Source organism: Strigops habroptila, chromosome 8 (genome assembly GCF_004027225.2).
Source record: "Strigops habroptila isolate Jane chromosome 8, bStrHab1.2.pri, whole genome shotgun sequence".
In the NCBI taxonomy this organism is placed as follows: Eukaryota; Metazoa; Chordata; class Aves; order Psittaciformes; family Psittacidae; genus Strigops; species Strigops habroptila.
Genome location: NC_044284.2, coordinates 43719490 through 43737573, shown reverse-complemented (window position 1 = coordinate 43737573; position 18084 = coordinate 43719490). Strand labels below are relative to the sequence as shown.

Below are 18084 nucleotides of genomic sequence, written 5' to 3'. Positions count from 1 at the left end.
GTAGTGAACTTCCTGGAGGAATAGTTTAGCCTCTGTGCTCCACTGCCATTTATAAAATCATCTCCTGTAATACACCTTTTTCAGTGGGCATCTGTGAGGGTGGGTTGGTTGTTCCAGAAGACAATTAATGTGACACTGCATTAAACAGTGCCTCCAGGTGTTGCCGCACCATTAAGGGATTGTTAGCTGTAAGACAGTTCCCACACGGTGAAGCCACTAAAATACTTATTCTTTGTGTTTCCAGGAGGAGACACCACTCTTCCTTGCTGCACGGGAAGGCAGTTTTGAAGCAGCAAAAATCTTGCTGGACCATTTTGCCAATCGAGACATCACGGACCACATGGACCGCCTGCCCCGAGATGTGGCCCAGGACCGGATGCACCACGACATTGTGCAGCTTCTCAACGAGTACAATGTGGCGCACAGCCCCGCTGGGCACCCGGGTGCCATGCTGAACTCTGCTCTCTCCCCGGTTATCTGTGGCCCAAATAGGTCCTTCCTCAATCTGAAGCACACTTCGTTAAGCAAGAAGTCACGAAAACCGAATGCCAAAGGCATCATGCCCACAAACCTCACCAAAGATGCAAAGAGGAGAAGGAAGAAGTCCCTCAGTGAGGGCAAAGGGCAGTTTTCGGAGAGCTCAGTGACCCTGTCACCAGTTGATTCCCTAGAATCACCCCATGCTTTTGCATCCGAACCAACATCGTCTCCCGTGATGCCGTCACCAGGGGTGTTGCATTCATCACCCAGCTCACTGCTGACCGCTCCATCTGTGCAGGCTGCACACACAATGTCCTTCTCCAACCTCCATGAGATGCAGCCCTTAGGTCGTGGATCCAGCACAGTGCTCCCATCTGTCAGCCAGCTGCTTTCACAGCACAGAACCACCCCTCCTAACAGTGGGCTCGGCAGGCTCCGGCCAGCCAACGTTTCTGCTGAGTGGATGAACCGGATGGAGGTGAATGAGTCCCAGTACAACGAGATGTTTGGCATGGTGCCGCAGGTGATGCATTCGCACCCCACTGTTTCTCAGCAGAGCGGTTTAGTTCAAGCAGATACAAAGCACATGGGAGTGTCCAGGGAGTCTCTGCCCCCTATCATGACTTTCCAGCTGGTTCCCAAGGGTGGCATAAACCAGCAAGCACTGCCACAGCAGGCCCAGTCAAACTGCGCTCAGAACATGGCTGGTCCTCTTAGCTCCATGTACCAGATACCGGATTTAGCTCAGCTGCCCAGTGCCTCATTCTCCATGGCTGCCATCCCTCAGCAGGACGGGCAGGTGGCTCAGACAGTCCTCCCGGCCTACCACCAGTTCCAGAGCTCGATGGGGAAGTACCCCACACCGCCCTCACAGCACAGCTGCTACTCCTCGGCCACAGAACGGACTCCTAGCCACAACCGGCACTTACAAGGGGAGCACCCATACCTGACTCCATCACCTGAATCTCCAGACCAGTGGTCCAGCTCCTCCCCACACTCTGCCTCTGACTGGTCTGATGTGGCAACCAGTCCCAGTAACAACCAGCGCGGGCCGGCAGCCGCTCACATGACGGAGCAGCAGCGGAACAACATGCAGGTGTATGCCTGAAGGCTGGCCAAAGTAAAGCCCAATTAAAAAGTGGACTCCAGAACTCATGAAGGTCTTCCAGGATGAAAATGAAGAACCATTTTAGTATCCAAGAGTCTTAATGAGCCTAGGCTGTTCTTTCGTTGGAGGGACTGTGGTCACTGTAGGCGTTGTATGCTTTTATGCTAAACAGAGAACTGTAGAAGCTGGTGATGGAGAAGACCAACTGGGTCACTTCTAACCAACTCCCATGCACCTTGGATGTGATTGCTGTCTGCACTGGATTCTCCAGTCTGCTTTTAAATATGTTCCACCATTTCTTTGGGGAGACAGCTCTTCAGCTTAATGCATCTCGTGGTCATTTCTCCAGAAATTTAGCCAAAACCAGCTGTGTATCCTTATTTTGTTACTACTTCTGTTACCCATGTAACCTCTCTCTGAAGCACCTTCTACTAGTTCTCCTCGAGTTCAAGTTGCCTTGTTTTGACACAGCTCAGAGCTGCACCCACATTCCTAGCCCCCTCCTTCCCTCGGCTGCCCTTGCTCAGCAAGTGAGCCGGACTTCCTGAAACACCTGCAGGTCAAGTGACACCTTCTGTCACACAGCTTCACCCTGCCTTCTTCCAGAGTCTTTGTCTTATACAGACCCACTAACACCCCTTAGCGTTCTCACTGCCTGCCCCCTGGGTATTATGAGATTATATATACATATAGTCTTCTCTTAGGTCTTTTTGTTGGTTGTATTTTTTTTTACCCTGCTCCCAAAAACGCTGGTCCGACCTGGTCTTCCCCCCGCGGTGGCCTGTAGGCACATCTCTCCGGTGTTGTATGTCTTCCCTGAGACACACCTGACCATTTTGACACACTACCCTCCCCATGCCCCCGTCCTGCCAGGTGTGTCCATGACTGCCTTCACGGGCTCCCATGCCGAAAGAGATGCCCTGCAATCCATACAGGCCTTTCGGGAAACTCTTGGTATGAGGATGAGTGTTTCAAAACCTTGTAACACAAGCTCCCAGCATTCTTGCACAGTACTCGCTGCCCTTCCATCCAAGGGTGGCTGTGTCCCCTGTCCTCCAGGTACCATATGCTGCCTTGTCATGGTATTATCAAAAAGTGTCAAGGATGTAATTACATGTTTGCAGTGTGTCTCCTTCTGTGTCAGGAACCATGTCCAGCCCTTTGAAAAGTGTCCCGTCCACTCTAGCCTTGGGACAGGGCTGCCTTGTCTTCCCCTCTAATCAAGGAAGTTGCAGCACTGACTCCAGAGCAGGCTTCCAGCAGGAGCAGCATGCCTGAAGCCAGGAGCTGACCTTAAGCAGCAGGCCAAATAGCTCAGAAACGGTTGCCTGATGCAGTTCAGTTAACAGGTTTGGGGTTGTCCTCTGCTCTCAGCTTCAGCCCGTATTGAGATTTCCCAACCGAGATGCCCCATGTGCTCTGTGGGACGGTAGTGCCATTTGTACTGCAGCTTCCCCAAGATTTTTGGAGTTACGGAAGCCAGCTGTCACTGACCTTAGGAAAACAACCGCTCCTTCTGCTTTGTCCACAAGAGTAATGCTTCCTTGAAGGGCTCTGAACCAGTCAGCAGCCGAAGTGAACATTTCTGGGGTTGGTTTGCTCCTACCTCTTCAGGGGAACCCTGCAGACACATGTTCCAAAGAGATCAGGGCTGTCGGCTGCCGCCAAAGGACAGAGAAGGCTGCTCCCCTCCGAGCAGTGGCCCTTCAGCATCCTACCATGTACAGTATTTCCTCCGATGCTTCTTTCCACTTTAATCAAGAGCAAAAGCTTTTTTTTTTGATTCCACTCAATGGTACATGAAGGCAGGGCCTCAGGAGGAGCTGGTTCCCGGGGCCGTCATTTTGGGCTGAAGTTTTTAACTCTGAAGTTACTGCTTTTTACGATGCACACAGTGTTCCCTGGCACGCTTGCTGCAGTGCGTCCTGTGAAGTTTAGCTGCAACTGACTCGGATCTCCAGGCAGGAGCCTCTGAGCTCCTGGGGTTCTGTCCAGGTACATGTTTCACTGCAAATAATGAAGTGTTGCTACATCAATGCTAAAGAAACAAAGGGCTTTTCCTTGTTAGCCCCAAATAACCAAGTGCCTTTTTAAATATGTGGCTACCTTTTACAAGATGAGTGCTTTCTGTGGAATGAAGCCGGCTTCATGCCTGGCATGTTAATACGATGGCCCTCTGCCTTTCTTTTTTTTTTAACTACTTGTAAAGATAATATCTCCTTAAGGTGGTATTTTATCTCATAAGTTGTAGAGTAACCATTCACACAGCAGCATTTTCCTATATTAATAATGGAAAATATTTGCTTATTTTTACATTTTTTATAAAGTCTTTTATGAAAATAGTTGCTGCAAAATGTATAAGCAATTTTTATCCCCAGAATAAAGAGTATGTGCCCAGTGTCTGTGTGCTGCTGTTTTCATTTGTCTTCCTGGCTGTCATGGCACAGCCACTGGATTATAAATGAATCATCAGTGTTCGATGGCTGTTCAGACCCCTGGCGAGTGAAGGCTCATTCGCACCTGTGCAGTCCATATCAGGAGAGAGCTTTTGGGCCTCAGGGGTGCTCTTGTGCTGTGGCTTCGCAGCACATGAGCCCCAGTTCTTGGCTCCATCCAAGGGAGCTGTGCCTGGGAGCTGAAAACATCCTCGCTGGGGCTGGAGGATGCTTGGTCTTGGTTAGCTGAGAAGGGGACAGTAACCAGCAGCCAAGCAGCTGGCTTACTGGGAAGGATGGGGAAGGACTGGATTGTGGCCTTTTTGAGATGCTTTGAATGGGAGCTCTCACTTGCCTGGGAGTCTGGGAGCTGGAGAAGGGCTGGGGCTTTTGTGTGGCTTTTAGAAAGGTGGTGAGCAAGCGTGGGTCAGGTGGTGGTTAGTGGAGCCATAGATTTGCTCCTTCCAGGTCCTGCTTGTTTCCTTTGCTGTTCTTCCAGCTGGGAGGAGGACCCTCATCCCTGGAGCTGGGGCTGCCTCCCTGGCTTTGTCTTGGCAGCTGGTGCATGAAGATGCGCAATTCCCAGCCTCTGAAACGGGGAATCATGGCTCCTGCATGCTGTTTTCAGAACTGAAGTTTGACTTGAACAGTTGAGAGCAAGCTGACGATGGCTGCCTTCCTGTATTTTGAGCAGGGAGGTGCCACTGAAGCCCTGGGCTCCACTAGTGCTCACCTGGCCAGTTTCCAGCTCTCACAGTGGACTGGGATGGAGCTAGTAGCTGAATTACGATGCCTAGCAGGGATAAAGCTGCTGGGGGCATTTTAAAGGTTTAATACTCAAACAACGCATCTCCTTTATCTTCCAGTAGAGCCGGCTTGGCAAGTACAAACCTCCAGGAGGCTTTCATCCATGTTCTCGCACAGGTTGCACATCTGTGCCAAAGTTTAGCGAGCTCTGCTGTGTCTCTGGCACAGGTGCATCAAGTTTGACAATGCTCAGGTCGAGGCTTGACACTGCATCTCCTCAGGGATGGCGCATGCCTCTTCCCCTGCCCAGGATGACGAGGGGCTTGTGAAAACTTGTGTTGCACCCAAGTAAGCCTAGTTGAACCAGACAAACAGGGAGCTGGGGCACTCCTTACCTAACTGAGGAGTAATGGAGTAGCTTCAGGCTCCTTTGGGGAACATTTTCATGGTTTTCCACAAAACAAGAGTGAATCCTGTCTTCTGGGGGTTGCCGTGTTTGAAGGGTTTCCCATTAGATAGAGCAGCTGGTCTCCAAGGAGAAAAAGTAGCAGGCAGCAGCTGCATTGGGACACAAGGCGGCTTTTACCCCCTTGATGCTGGAGGGTGCCTAGCAAGCTGGCTGAGCCTTGGGTGGTCTTGGGAAGCAGCAGCAGCTCTAGCCTGGCTGTGTGGGTGAAGGAGATGGGTCTGATCCTCCTCCCACCCCAGGGCAAGAGCCAAACCTGCCTCTGCATGCTGGTTTGGAGCTGCTCCCTGTGGGTGTAGCAGTACTTGCTGCCTTCGTGTTTTGGTAGATGCTGCCACAAAGGAGCAGTGTGAGATCCCCAGGGGATATGGCTTGAGCCGGGAAGTCAGCAGAAACAGCTTCAGCTTGCTGCAAGCCCTCCATGTTGGGGGAAGGTGGGCTCAGCTCTGGGGATGGATCCTCTGTGGGTAGCTACCTCCTGAGTAGCTCCAAGTGGCCTCCTCCAAGGGTCTTTGAGAGGGCTGGAGGAAGGAGAGACAGGCATTGGCCATAGCTGGCAGCAGCAGGGCACTGGGCAGCTTTGCAGGAGGCTGCAGGACAGGCAGCGTGAGGAGCTCTCGAAGCTGCTTTGCTATGTTAGAAGCCAGCAAAGTGGCGCTGCACAGCAGCATGGTCAAAGCAGTAGGGTGTATGAGCTTCATCCTCCTCCCACGGGTGCAAGAGGACAGCCTGGGGTGAGGAGCAGGGACAGTGACAGAGAAGGCTGTTCCCGACCTTGCTGAAGAGTTCTGGCTGCTGGGGCAGGGGTGGCCCCCCTGTGCTGCTCCATGCCAGCAGCAGCCTCCCCAGGACCAGGGCTGCAGGTACCTGTGGGACAGGGGCAGCGGGGGGCTGCTGCTGCAGGCCCTGCCTCTTCCTCCCACAGGACGCAGGCTGATGAAGCCCTGCGTCACTGCTGGGCGTGGGGGCCGGGCACCCCCACCACTATCTGATGGCATCTGCCAGCCCCCGGCCACAGGCTGTTCCCTCATCCCTGTGTCCTGCATCCTCCTGACAAACATTCCCAGGCAGTTCAAACAAGGGCGGTGTGTAGGTGACACATGGCAGGGCGCAGGGCCTGGCCACGTGCCATCCCTTGGCCAGGGACATGGGCCATGCCAGTGGGTGGTACCCACGGCCCAGCTGCTCGCTGCAGGGATGCTCCGGCCAGGATCAGCGCCGGCTTCCCCAGGGCTCACCCCTGCCAGCCCCCAGTCCAGCCAGAGCTGGGCCAGCGGGCATCCCTGCCTGGTGCCAGGCTGCTCTCTGCTGCAAGGTTCTCTCTGTGTTTACGTTGGTGATCAACGCTAATTGCAGGGGGTTTATTGACCAACTAGGAGAGGTTCTTCCTGTCTTTTCTGGAGAGGAGTTGAATGCAAACAGAGCAGAGATCTGGGCATCTTTCCAGCAAAGTAGGGGGGATGGAGGGGAGTCAGCATTGAGATTTTTATGGTGGGAACCACCTGAGCTGGGCAAACACTGGTGCTGGTGAGCACTGGGCTATAAAGGGCAGCTCTCAGCTCCCCGCAGCCCACAAGAAGCCGTTATTCCTCCCGATCTCCAGAGAGCAGGTGAGGATGGGACCCTCACAGTGCGGCTGGGGCCTTGGGGTGCTCCACAGTGGCTGGTGGGTGAGCAGGAGCCTGTGGCAGCCCTGGCAGCTCCCAGGGGAGTTGAGCGCTGCCCTTGCTGGTTGGGGCAGGCTGCAACAATGCAATTTTCAGCCCCGCATTGACTTTTGTCGCTGCTGCTTTGAGGGGAAAATGAGCTGAGTCTGCAAATAGGCCCCAGTGCCCAGAGCTTATTGCAGATAAAGGGGAATGGTGCTGATGTGGTCGATTTGCCTTCCCAGCCTGGGCAGTGCTGTGAGCTCAGGGGGTGACAATGATGCTGTGTATGTAGTCCCTGCAGCCCTACCAGCTGCGGTTCTGCCTGTGCCATTGCTGCTGCTGCCTGATGCCAGGGCAGGGCTGGTTTTCCCTTACCTATGCCTGTGGCAGCATGTTCCCATGTCCCCACAGAGCAGCTTGGCTCACCCAGCCAAGGCTGGGACTGGTGGGCCAGGACACTGCCCTGCAGTAGGGGCCCCGAGCCATGCCTGTGGATGGATGGGGTGCTGACACAGGGCAGTGAGCTGTGCCGGGGAGGGGAGAGGGAGGCACAGCCCCAGGGCTGCCATCTCCTCCAGCGGGCTGAAAGGAGCCAGATTCAGTCCATAGCAGGGCAGGGTTGCACCCTCTGGGCACAGGCAGCATCCCCTGTCCCTGAGGGGCCTGGTGTGACCCTCTGGACTCTTACAGGGGACGCTTCCAGGAGCAAGGAGCATGGTGGCAGTGATCAGACTTTCCCTCCTGCTGCTGGGCTGTGTGGGGCTCCTGCAGCCAGCCAGTAAGTTCCATGACTTGGGTGGCAGCCACTTCTGCAGTGGGGCCAGGAGGGAACCATGGTCCCCTCTGACTGGTGAGGCTGGCTGTCCCCCGTCCCTCCATGTGCCTCTCCCTCCGCAGGTGCCCGGTACATAGGCTACTGCCCCAAGGGCTGGTACTATTACAAGCTCAGCTGCTTCAAGTATTTCAGTCAATCCCAGAGCTGGGATGAGGCTGAGGTAAGGCTGCCGGGGTACGGAGGTGGCTGGGTGCCCCCATCTCCTGGGAATGCCCTGGCACTCCTGGCTGTCCCTGCAGACACAGTGCCAGGCCAGCCATGCCAGTGCCCACCTGGCCTGGGTGGAGGAGTCCCGGGAAGCAGCCACCCTGCAGAGGGTCATCTCCTACTATCAGCGTGTGCAGCCCGTCTGGCTCGGCCTCCGCTACCAGCACCAGGTGAGGCTGGGGGCAGCAGGGAGGCGGGGGCCAGTGGGCAGCGGGGCCATGGCTCTGACTCCTGCCCCTGCACAGAGCCAGGCCTGGCAGTGGGTGAGTGGGGACGAGTACAGCATCACCAGCGGGCTGTCCGGGAACGGTACCCACGGGGGGACCTGCGGCATGCTGACCCACCTCAGCGGTGAGTGCCTGCACCCCGCATCCACCTCCAGTGCTCGGACTCAACCAGCATCTTTCCCACTCCCTCCTCCGGATCCCATTTCCCTGGGGGGCTGTGGCAGGCAGAGCTGCTGCCCCTGTCCTTGCCATGGCCCCACGAACCCCCAGCCCATCTCTCTGGCAGGCTTCACCCTGTGGTCCAGCACCGACTGTGCCCAGCAGCATCCCTACATCTGCAAGTTCACACCCTTTCACTGAGGACAGCACCTGGGCCCATGGTGGGCCCCACACCAGTAATGCTCCTCCCTTGCCACCTCTGCTCCTCTTCCCCAACTCCTAAAAATACACCTATAAAAAAAGTGTGCAAGTGCTGTGTGAGCTTGGTGCTGGTGCAAAGCCCTGGGAGAGGGAGGTGCTGCCACCTGAGCTTCCCAGCTTCCTGGAGCTTCAGCACTGCAGGTGCTGGCAGAGATGTTTGGGGGTGAGTCCCAGGAGCTGCAGGGCTGTTGGCTCTCCCAGCCAGGCTCTAGTGTTTGCTCATCCCCAGCCGTTCTGTGCCAAATGGGACAGGTGTCCCTGCGGTGCAGGGCATGGATGTGGGTGAGGATCGGAGCTGTTGTGAGTGTGCACATGGGGGGATGGATGATGGGTGCCCACCCCCCCGGGTGCAGGTGGCTTCACAGGGGTGTGGGGGCTGCAATGCTGCCCCATGGCCACGTTGACAGCAGCACTGGGACCAAAGGTCCCTTCTTGTGTCACACCATGTTGCCACAGGCATCACGTGGCTGTTTGCTGTTTTGAAGTTTTGAAGATGGCTCTGCCCCCACCCAGCCACGGGCTTTTTACCCCCGAGAGCTGTGGCACGTGACGGAGGTGGTCAGTGTCCCAGGCGGCAGGGATGGTGCTGGCACCACAGCCCCGGCTGCCCTCTGCTCCTGCCCTGGGAGCTCGGGGCAGCTGGGGAGGGCACCCAGCACCTCGCACACCACACAGTGACCGGAGCCGTGCTGGTGAGCCACGGGCACTGGAGCTGACACCGCCACATGGCATGGGGAGCCGGGGCTGCAGGAGAGCCCGTCCCACTGCCCAGCCCTGCTTCCAGTCGAGCACATCGTCAGGCTTTGGGGTGCAAGACAGAGACATCTTGCAAGTTCCCCCCTCCGAAGCCAGCACTTGCTTGGCTGTCCCTGTTGTGTGGGCTGCCGCTCGGTGACCTTTGAGCGCCAGGGTCCGGTGTGCTGATAAGGGCCGGGAGGGCTGTGCCGTGCCGCCTGCGCAGTTTATAAAAGCACCACACAAGGCCTATCCTTGCTTCCATCCCGTCCCACTGTCTGTGCAGCAGCGGGGTGAAGATGTTGCGCTTGGTTGGCCGTGCCGCACGCTGCTGGGGGGCAAGGCGGACATCACCGGGGCCGGAGTGGGCACCCTGGGGACCCCAGCATGCCATGGTTGTGCAGAGAGCATGGTGAGCACCCACATGGATTGGCTGGGCTGGGGGCACATCCAGGGGCAGGTCAGGGAGCTGGCAGTGCTCTTAAACCTTGCTGGGAAAGGGGATGCTCTCCCTCCTCCCTGCAGGGCTGCTGGGCACAGGGAAACAGCAGGGGTTTGGGGTGCTCATGGCCTGTGATGCTCATTGGTGACACCTCCCTGGGGTCACCACCTGTAGCCAAGGCTCAGGGTTGCCATGGGGCCATCACTGCTCCCTCTGCCCCGCAGTCTCTCCAGCACTGCCGGGACAGGCACCTGGCCCAAGGACGTGGGTATCCTGGCGCTGGAGGTGTACTTCCCTGCCCAGTACGTAGAGCAGGAGGAGCTGGAGCGGTACGATGGTGTGGAGGCTGGCAAGTACACACGGGGCTTGGGCCAGCAGCAGATGGGCTTCTGCGCTGCCCACGAGGACATCAACTCCCTGTGCCTGACGGTGGTGCAGCGGCTGGTGGAGCGCGGGCACCTCTCCTGGGATGCCATTGGCCGCCTGGAGGTGGGAACTGAGACCGTCATTGACAAGTCCAAGGCCGTCAAGACCGTCCTCATGCAGCTTTTCCATGACTCGGGCAACACCGATGTGGAGGGCATCGACACCACCAACGCCTGCTATGGGGGCACGGCTTCACTCTTCAATGCAGCTGCCTGGGTGGAGTCCAGCGCCTGGGATGGTACGTGTGGCAGGGACTGTGCCATGGGAATGGGGGGGCTGCATGTTGGGTGGGTGCCATGGGAAGGGGGCAGGAGGTGTTCTAAAACGCAGAGATGCCCCAGCAAGCCTCAAAGGGAGCTGCTGCCCCTCCCAGCTCTCCATCATGCCTGTTGTTTGTCCACCTTGGCCATGAGGCTTCCATCCACCGATGGCCCCACCGGCCCCCCTGTCCTCCCTCAGGTCGCTACGCTGTGGTGGTGTGTGGGGACATCGCCGTCTACGCCACAGGCAACGCGCGGCCCACGGGAGGTGCCGGTGCCATTGCCATGTTGGTGGGACCCAATGCCCCGCTGGTGCTGGAAAGAGGTTGGTGTCGTGAGGCCCTGGGGATGGCAAGCTGATGGGTGCTGTCCCTAGGGGACATACATTCATGTCCCAACCCCAACAGAGCTGCTCAGTTCCAGCAGCACTGGTTCTGCCAGCCCTGGTGGCTGCCTGGTGCTTGGTATCCCAGGATCCCAGCAGCCATGTCCCTGTGGGCACCATGGAGCAGCCCAGGGAGGCTGGTGGATAGCTGGGCTGGCATGGCAGGCAGCACCTATGGGTGCTTGCCATCTGGCTGGGACCCCTCAGTGCTCCCTGACAGCTGGCTCTCCCTATGCCCCCAGGCCTGCGGGGAACCCACATGGAGCATGCCTATGACTTCTACAAGCCAGATCTGTCTTCTGAGTACCCGGTGGTGGACGGGCAGCTCTCCATCCAGTGCTACCTGCGGGCGCTGGACCGCTGCTATGCTGTGTACCGCCGGAAGGCAGAGAGCCAGTGGAAGCAGGGTAAGCAGTTGTACCCCTGGGGTGCCCATGCCATCCCACTGGATGCTGATGGCCACAAATTGCCTCCCAGCCGGCATCCAGCGTCCCTTCACCCTTGATGACTTCAAGTTCATCATCTTCCACACACCTTTCTGCAAGCTGGTGCAGAAGTCAGTGGGGCGGCTGCTATTGAATGACTTCTTGGCCACCCCCAACCCCGACACAGCCACCGGCCTCTACAAGGGGCTGCAGCCCTTTCGGTGGGTCCCCGTGCCATGTCCCCCATCACCCAGCCCAGCTGGGGACGTGCCTATGTGGGGTTCAAGACATCCTCTCTCTGGGCAGCGGTGTGAAGCTGGAGGACACCTACACCAGCAAGGATGTGGAGAAGGCATTCCAGACCGCCAGCCAGGAGATCTTCAACCAGAAAACCAAGCCCTCCCTGCTCCTCTCCTCCCGCAATGGCAACATGTACACACCGTCCATGTATGGCTGCCTGGCCTCCCTCCTGGCACAGTGAGTCCCCCAAAAAGCTGGCTCAGGGTTGGGGGGGGGTGTAATTTTGGGGAGGGCAGTTTCTGGCTTGGCTGGCTGGGGATGCAGGTGCCAGCACGTATTCCCTTCCCCAGCAGAGACCTGGCACTTTCATTGCACATAACCCTTGGTGTGGATGTGTCCCACTCTGTGCCAACTCCCTGCCAACCCTTTCATCCCAGCTCACATAAAGCCCTTCTTTTGGTGCTGTGAGAATGAAAACCTCATTGTCATGCCCGGCGGAATGGCTGACCCAGCAGCAGAGGAGCCATGGGAACAGCCAGGCACCCGTCGGGAAGAAAGCCTCATGCTGGGGCTTCCCGGCACCACTGCAGTCCAGGGCCATTCACCCTCTGCAATGCAGTCCTGAGTCCCAGGACCCTCTGGCCTGCAAACAGGGCAGGAGGCAGCACCCTACACAACCCCCAGCCCCAAACCCCTTCTAACCCCCCCAACCTCTCACTGCAGGTCCTCAGCACGGGACCTGGCCGGCTCCCGGATCGGTGCCTTCTCCTATGGCTCGGGGCTGGCTGCCAGCATGTTCTCCTTCCGCGTCTCACAGGATGCAGCCCCGGGTGAGCCTCGTGGGAGACGGGGCCTGGGAAGGGCGGGCAGTGTGGGGCTGCAGGGCCGGGGCCGCTGGCTGTACCATCTGACCCGGGGGGTGCCCGCCGGCAGGTTCGCCCCTGGACAAGCTGGTCTCCAGCCTGGCTGATCTCCCGGCTCGCCTAGATGCCCGCAAGCGTGTGGCCCCTCAGAACTTCGCTGAGATCATGAAGCAGCGGGAGGAAACCCATCACTTGGGTGAGTGGTGCTGGGGGGATCCAACACCCCCCTGACAGGATCCCGCGGTCCCGCTGAGCATCACCATCTTCTCCCCGCAGCCGACCACACTCCCCACGGCTCCCAGGCAGATCTCTTCCCCGGCACTTGGTACCTGACACGAGTGGATGCCAAGTACCGCCGGCAGTACGCCAGGAAGCCCATCTAGGAGGGGCCAGAATGGTGAGCCCTGGGGAGGGCGATGCTCTCTTCCCTGCTGGCATCCCCTCTTCCCCACTGGCAAACCTTGCTCACCCTGGGGCTGGCCTCTGCAGGACACCTCATCTTGGATGGCTGGGAAGCAGCCAGCAGCACCTCAGGCCCCGGGTCGGGTGGAGACGGCAGCATTTTCTGCAAACACCTAGGCAGCATGAGGGAATAAAGGCACAGATGAGAGGGGGCAGCAGCCCAGCTCTGGCTCCTGGTCACAAGTGGTCCCCTACCACCCAGGGGCCCTTCCTTCAACCCATCTTGGGACTGGATCGCAGCCTCTTACAGGATTTATCCCATTGGCATCCAACATGGCCACTTGCCCAGTTGGACATATGCCTCAGTACGCGCTACTTCCCCAGGATGGGAGCATGCCCTGATGTTTGGGGGAGCCAAGCAAAGCCCAGGTCCCCAGTCTCCAGTTTGGAGTGGTAAGATGCCAACAGCCCCACAGGAAAACTCAGAGGGCTGGAGGAGGCAGGTGACATGGGGCCTCATGGAAGGGCTCAGCCCCTTTGGAGCACTGCCTGCTCTCTGGGCCGTGTCCCAACTCAGGACTGTGATCAGACGGGACCTTGGCAGGGCCCCAACAGCCACGGAGACCTTTGCACCCCTGAGCAAACAGCAGAGGGGCTGGGGCAGCAGGGGACAGAGGGAGGGAGGTTTGTGGAGGGAAGTTTTGGGTTGAGGACAAGGAACTGCACAGACAAGGCATCACATGCTCTCTCCTTCCGGACCTTTTATTGAGCGTGGGGCCACCCCAAGCCCAATATGGGGGTGATGCTCCCCCAGCTGTGGGGGGTGGTCCAGGTGCTGTGGCTGGGGGGAGAGCCCTTGCCGGCAGTCGGGGCCTACAGGTGGAGCTGGAACACCTCCGTGGCATGTGGCTTCAGCTCGCCGAGGTCGGACAGCGGAGTTGAGAGCCCCACAACATTCCACTGCTCTCCCGCCACCACGCCAGAGCTGTGGTAGGACTGGAGCTGGACCCCCACCTTCCCCAGCAGCCCTGCAGAGGAGGAGAGGGGTTAGGGGCCACGGGCTGCCCACTGCCCCAGCACCCAGTGGGGAGCTGGGCTCTGCCCACCCCAACACTCACAATGTTGTTTCTTCCCCCTTCCCCCCAAGTCCTTTGCCCCACAGCCCCCAACCCCCTGCCCCCATCCAGTCTCTCCATGCAACATCTGTCCCCTCCCTGCTGCTGCAGGGGCTCAGCTCCAAGGCAGATGTGGGTTCCCCCCAGGTTGCCCCCCCCAGCTCAGGGCCAATGTGGGGGCTCACCAGCAAGCGTCGGCAGAGCACTGGGCTCGGAGGCTTTGGCTCTGTAGATGAGGATGGGTCCAGCCAGTGGGGCTGCCTGCTTGAAGGTGGCCCCATTGAGCTCCCGTAGCACCGGGGTGCTGCCCTGCACCGTCCCTGCTACCCAGTGTGGGGTGCCCTGCAGGGACACCTGCACCAAGCCAGCACTGCTGTCAGGCTCGGGGGCCACGTCGCTGTGTGTGGTCGTGACCTGCTGGAGACACGTGGCTGCTCAGTGCCCAGCTCCTGGGCATGGCAGGGCACAGGAGGCATCCCAAGGGATACACTCCAGCCTGAGAGCTGCGTTAGCAGCCCTGAGGGGCGGCCTTAGGCTCACACCACTTGATGGGGAAGGACAGGGTCTGGGTGTGCCAGGCTGACGTGTGGAGCCCAGGGTGTCCACGCACCTTCAGCCCAGCCTCCTGCGCCAGCAGCAGGGCATTCACCAGGGTTACCTCCTTCTGCACCCCTCCAGCCAGCATGCCCGCAGCCACAGCAGGCATCAGGTAGCTCCCAGCCTCCCGCAGGAACGTTCCTTGTGCACAGGGAGGAAGCAGGATGTGAATGGGCCAGTAGCAGAGAGGTCAGCCCTGTACTGGAGCAGCGAGCCTGGGGCTGGTCCTTTCACCCACCCACCCATCTACCCATCCCTACTCCCATCCTCCCACCCATCCACGCACCCATTCATACATACACGCATCCATACCCCTACATCCCCATTCTCCTACTACCTTCTCATCCCATCATCAACCACCCTCCTGTCCATCTCTTCTCCTGGCCGCCCTCCCATTCGCCCAGCCCAATGGATCCCCGCACACCCTGCTGCACTGTCCACCCATCAGGGTCCCTGCAACTGGGCACGGGGCGCAGCCTCACCGAGGGTGCAGACCTGGACGCTGCCCTGTGCTTGCTTGCCCGCTGCGCGCAGCACTGTGCCCAGGGCCTTGGCCAGAGCAATCCAGGGCTTGGTCTGGGGTGCAAAAGCCTTGCTGAGAGCCTGGCCATTGACCTGCGAGGAAGAGCAAGGAGAGCCATGAGAACCCACCAGTAAGTGCATGTGGTTGTTCCCAGTGCATCCGTGTTTTACATCCGTGGGGAAACTGAGGCACGGAGGTCAGGTGCCTTGCAGGGGGACTCACTATGCCAGCCAGTCCCTTTCCCGTGGCCATGTCCACAATCTGCATGGCGATCTCCTTGCCACAGCGGCTCTGTGCCTCCTGCGTGCTGGCCCCCAGGTGCGGGCAGCAGATGACGTTGGGATGGTTCACCAGGTCGCGGTCCTTCGGGGGCTCCTGCCAACACAGTCCCATCCCACTGTGAGCCCCTGGCATCCACCTAGGATCTGGTGGGGGCATTCAACCCCCCCTCCCTTGCCAGGAGGGAAGCTTGGGAGGGCTGTGCCTGGTCCCGGTGCCGCAGGGTTTGCTGAGCTGCCCTGGCCTGACTTGGGCAGAGTTAAGGAGATGCTGAGACAAAGCCATACTCGGGGGGTCCTCCCGGCATTGCTCACCTGCGTGAAGACATCGAGGGCGGCCCCACCACACTGCCCTGACCGCAGCGCCCGCAGCAGTGCACCCTCGTCCACGATTCCACCGCGGGCGCAGTTCACCACCTGCACACCACGGCGGCACTTGGCGAAGGTGCTGTCGTTCAGGAGCCCTGCGGAAGCAGTGCTGTGAGCAGTGAGCGGCTGCCGGCCCTACCCATCCCCCGCTGTACTGGCAGCCGCCCTGTACCCGTGGTGGAGGGCAGTAGCGGCGTGTGCACCGTGATGAAGTCGCAGTGGGGCCAGATCTGCTCCAGTGGCAGCTGTTCCACGCCGAAGGTGGCTGAGGTTTCAGGGGTGATGATGGGGTCATAGCCTATGGTCTGAGGCAGAGCGGGTGCTTGCTCCTGCAGCCTGGCACGGTGCCCTCGACCGGGCCAGGGGAGGCCATGCTCCCCATTGCTCCTCCCTGCCCCAGCTCCTTACCTTCATGCCAAAGGCCTGCATGCGTGTGGCCACCTCCCTGCCGATGCGCCCTAGCCCCAATATGCCCAGTGTCTTCCCGTTCAGCTCCATGCCCATGTACTGGGGTGCAAAGTGGAGAGTGAGCGAGCACACCCCACACAGGCACCCACCACCCGGTCCTGCCCAAGGCGCTGTGCCTGCCTCCTACCTTCTTACGGTCCCACTTGCCCTCCTTCATGGAGGCAGCTGCCTGCGGGATCTGCCTAAAAGGGAGGCTGCAGTCAGGGCAGGGCCAGGGGCAGTGGGGCCTGCATCTGTCCCCCCATCCTGCCCTGTGCTCACCTGGCCAAGGACAAGATCATCCCGCAGGTGAGCTCGGCGGCACTGAGGCTATTCCCAGTGGGTGTGCTGGGGATGGAGAGCAGTGTCACTAGTGTGTCGCCCCTGTGCTGATGGCACTCTGCACCCCGTGAGGATGGAGATCCCCAGGGTGGTGCCAGGGGGTGCCATGGGTGGGGAGGGCACCCTGCTGAAGCCTCCCCTGTCTCCCCAGGAGCGCCGGCAGCGATGCCCCCGTGCTCCTGCTCTTACTTCATGACCAGGACCCCCTTCCTGGTGGCCGCCTCCACGTCGACGTTGTCCACACCGGTACCTGCTCTGCCCACCACCTGCAGCCTCTCCGCCGCTTCCAGCACGTCGGCCGTGACTTTGGTGGCCGAGCGGACAATGAGCCCATCGCAGTCCTGAGGAGACAGACACGGCGGGTGGGACCAGCGCCAGGGCTGGCGGTCCGGGGTGGTCGCGGGCTGGGGACAGCCTCTGCCGGGGGCTGGGATCCGCCGCGCGAAACCGGCCGGGCTCTTGCATCAGACGGGAGGCGGGGACCAGCCCCGCTGACCGAGGGGGTTCCGCTGCCACCCGGGGCAGCCGGGCCCTGCTGCGCCCCCCCACGACGCTCATCCCCCCAGGGGTGCAGCCCGGCCGCACTCACCCGAATCTCCTGCAGCAGCTCCTCCTTGCTCAGACCGGGCTTCTCCTGCACCCGGAGGCCGCCGGCCTGCAGGATCTCCCGGCAGCAGGGGTCCAGGCTGTCGCTGATCAGCACCTTCTGCAACTTTCCCAGCGCCATGATGGGGACCGGGACCGGCCGAGGTGGTTGGGGACCGGCCGGGATGGGGCGGGCCGGGGGTGCCGATTCTCTCCGCCCGCCGTCGGGAGGCTGCTGCTGCCCGTCCGCCGCGCTAAAAGGGCTGCGAGCGGGGCACGTTTTTCGGGCTCATTGGGTCCCGTCTCCATAATCCCACCTCCTTCCATTCTCCTCCCCGCCTCAGCCTGCCTGGGGCCCCCACACCCCCTGGAGGGAGGAGAGAGGGAGGAGGGGAGCGGGGGGGAGAGGGGCAGGGCTGTGCCGGGCTCCCCAGAGCCCCAGGGCGAGGGGAGCGGGTGTCCCGTCAGGACCCCGCCGTCCCCGGGCCGCGGAGCCACGAAGCTGGGGGGGGGCAGGGGGCAGCCTGTCCCCACCGCGGCCCTGCCTCAGTTTCCCCACCCCACACATCACTGCAAAGCAGGAGGGGAGCGGTGGTGCAGATGGCTCACTCCAAAGCTAGGGGTGTCACTGGCAGGGGAGCAGCCTGGTCCAAGCCCATGGCGAGCCCGGCCATGCCCCCCCAGCTCGCCCAGGAATAGGGGTTCTCCGGACCCCACATCACGCGGCTGAGGCAGTGCCATGGCCCCTGCCCACTCCCAACATCGCGCCCAGTGTTGAGCAATGCCCCCGATAATGGGCACAGGGCAGGGGGTCAGCCCTGGCCACCGGCTCCAATGACGTGGGGTGCATGGGAGCCACCCAGCAAACGCCCTCCATGGGGCAAGAGCCACGTGGCTGCATCCAGTGACCTTGCAGGGGAAATTGCTGGCCCTCGAGGTGGGACAGCATGGGAACCCCATGGGGATGGCTGCTGGCACAGCCCAGCATTGTGCATGGCAAGGGATGGAGGGCATCCCCTTGCTCATGGGGCCAAACCCTCACTGCACAGCTGGACCAGACAGACCCCAGGTCCTGC

At 59.9% G+C, this 18084-nt stretch overlaps 4 protein-coding genes across 5 annotated transcripts in view; 3 read left to right on the top strand and 1 right to left on the bottom strand.

The window, feature by feature from the left end:
- NOTCH2 (notch receptor 2) overlaps window positions 1–3988 on the top strand; it is an 86785-nt gene extending 82797 nt beyond the window's left edge. The window contains exon 33 of the mRNA XM_030494643.1: window positions 245–3988. Coding sequence (XP_030350503.1) covers window positions 245–1588 — 1344 coding nt within the window. The 3' untranslated portion in view covers window positions 1589–3988. The remainder of the gene's footprint in view (window positions 1–244) is intronic.
- A 2781-nt stretch (window positions 3989–6769) lies between these two features.
- REG4 (regenerating family member 4) lies at window positions 6770–8627 on the top strand. The gene is made up of 6 exons (XM_030494645.1): window positions 6770–6846; window positions 7576–7663; window positions 7783–7880; window positions 7960–8097; window positions 8173–8278; window positions 8441–8627. The coding sequence occupies exons 2-6, from the start codon at window positions 7600–7602 to the stop codon at window positions 8512–8514; spliced, it is 480 nt and encodes a 159-aa protein (XP_030350505.1). The 5' UTR covers window positions 6770–6846; window positions 7576–7599; the 3' UTR covers window positions 8515–8627.
- A 927-nt stretch (window positions 8628–9554) lies between these two features.
- On the top strand, window positions 9555–12981 carry HMGCS2 (3-hydroxy-3-methylglutaryl-CoA synthase 2). The gene is made up of 10 exons (XM_030494644.1): window positions 9555–9721; window positions 9976–10415; window positions 10637–10762; window positions 11065–11229; window positions 11300–11468; window positions 11554–11724; window positions 12211–12317; window positions 12421–12546; window positions 12627–12747; window positions 12840–12981. Exons 1-9 carry the CDS (start codon window positions 9609–9611, stop codon window positions 12731–12733), a joined length of 1524 nt encoding a protein of 507 aa, XP_030350504.1. The 5' UTR covers window positions 9555–9608; the 3' UTR covers window positions 12734–12747; window positions 12840–12981.
- A 507-nt stretch (window positions 12982–13488) lies between these two features.
- On the bottom strand, window positions 13489–17278 carry PHGDH (phosphoglycerate dehydrogenase). 2 transcript variants are annotated; one of them, XM_030496433.1, is made up of 12 exons: window positions 17013–17278; window positions 16613–16764; window positions 16364–16429; window positions 16230–16284; window positions 16043–16141; window positions 15807–15939; window positions 15581–15729; window positions 15210–15362; window positions 14947–15079; window positions 14478–14605; window positions 14053–14284; window positions 13489–13780 (listed from the first exon to the last, which is right to left on the bottom strand). In XM_030496433.1, exons 1-12 carry the CDS (start codon window positions 17148–17150, stop codon window positions 13626–13628), a joined length of 1593 nt encoding a protein of 530 aa, XP_030352293.1. In that variant the 5' UTR covers window positions 17151–17278; the 3' UTR covers window positions 13489–13625. The 2 variants fall into 2 exon arrangements, with proteins under 2 accessions (XP_030352293.1, XP_030352294.1); XM_030496434.2 differs by having other exon boundaries at window positions 13496–13780; window positions 14053–14281; window positions 17013–17275.
- Between the last annotated feature and the right edge of the window lie 806 nt (window positions 17279–18084).

Excerpts from the sequence above, each read along its gene's own strand:
- REG4 (XM_030494645.1), top strand. The coding sequence starts at position 7,600 with ATGGTGGCAGTGATCAGACTTTCCCTCCTGCTGCTGGGCTGTGTGGGG. Across the intron at positions 7,881-7,959 it reads AGAGCTGGGATGAGGCTGAG|ACACAGTGCCAGGCCAGCCA; the intron begins GTAAGGCTGCCG and ends CTGTCCCTGCAG. Across the intron at positions 8,098-8,172 it reads GCCTCCGCTACCAGCACCAG|AGCCAGGCCTGGCAGTGGGT; the intron begins GTGAGGCTGGGG and ends GCCCCTGCACAG.
- HMGCS2 (XM_030494644.1), top strand. The coding sequence starts at position 9,609 with ATGTTGCGCTTGGTTGGCCGTGCCGCACGCTGCTGGGGGGCAAGGCGG. Across the intron at positions 9,722-9,975 it reads ATGGTTGTGCAGAGAGCATG|TCTCTCCAGCACTGCCGGGA; the intron begins GTGAGCACCCAC and ends TCTGCCCCGCAG. Across the intron at positions 12,318-12,420 it reads CTCACAGGATGCAGCCCCGG|GTTCGCCCCTGGACAAGCTG; the intron begins GTGAGCCTCGTG and ends GCCCGCCGGCAG.
- PHGDH (XM_030496433.1), bottom strand. The coding sequence starts at position 17,150 with ATGGCGCTGGGAAAGTTGCAGAAGGTGCTGATCAGCGACAGCCTGGAC. Across the intron at positions 16,285-16,363 it reads ATGATCTTGTCCTTGGCCAG|GCAGATCCCGCAGGCAGCTG; the intron begins GTGAGCACAGGG and ends CCTCCCTTTTAG. Across the intron at positions 15,080-15,209 it reads GAAAGGGACTGGCTGGCATA|GTCAATGGCCAGGCTCTCAG; the intron begins GTGAGTCCCCCT and ends TCTTCCTCGCAG.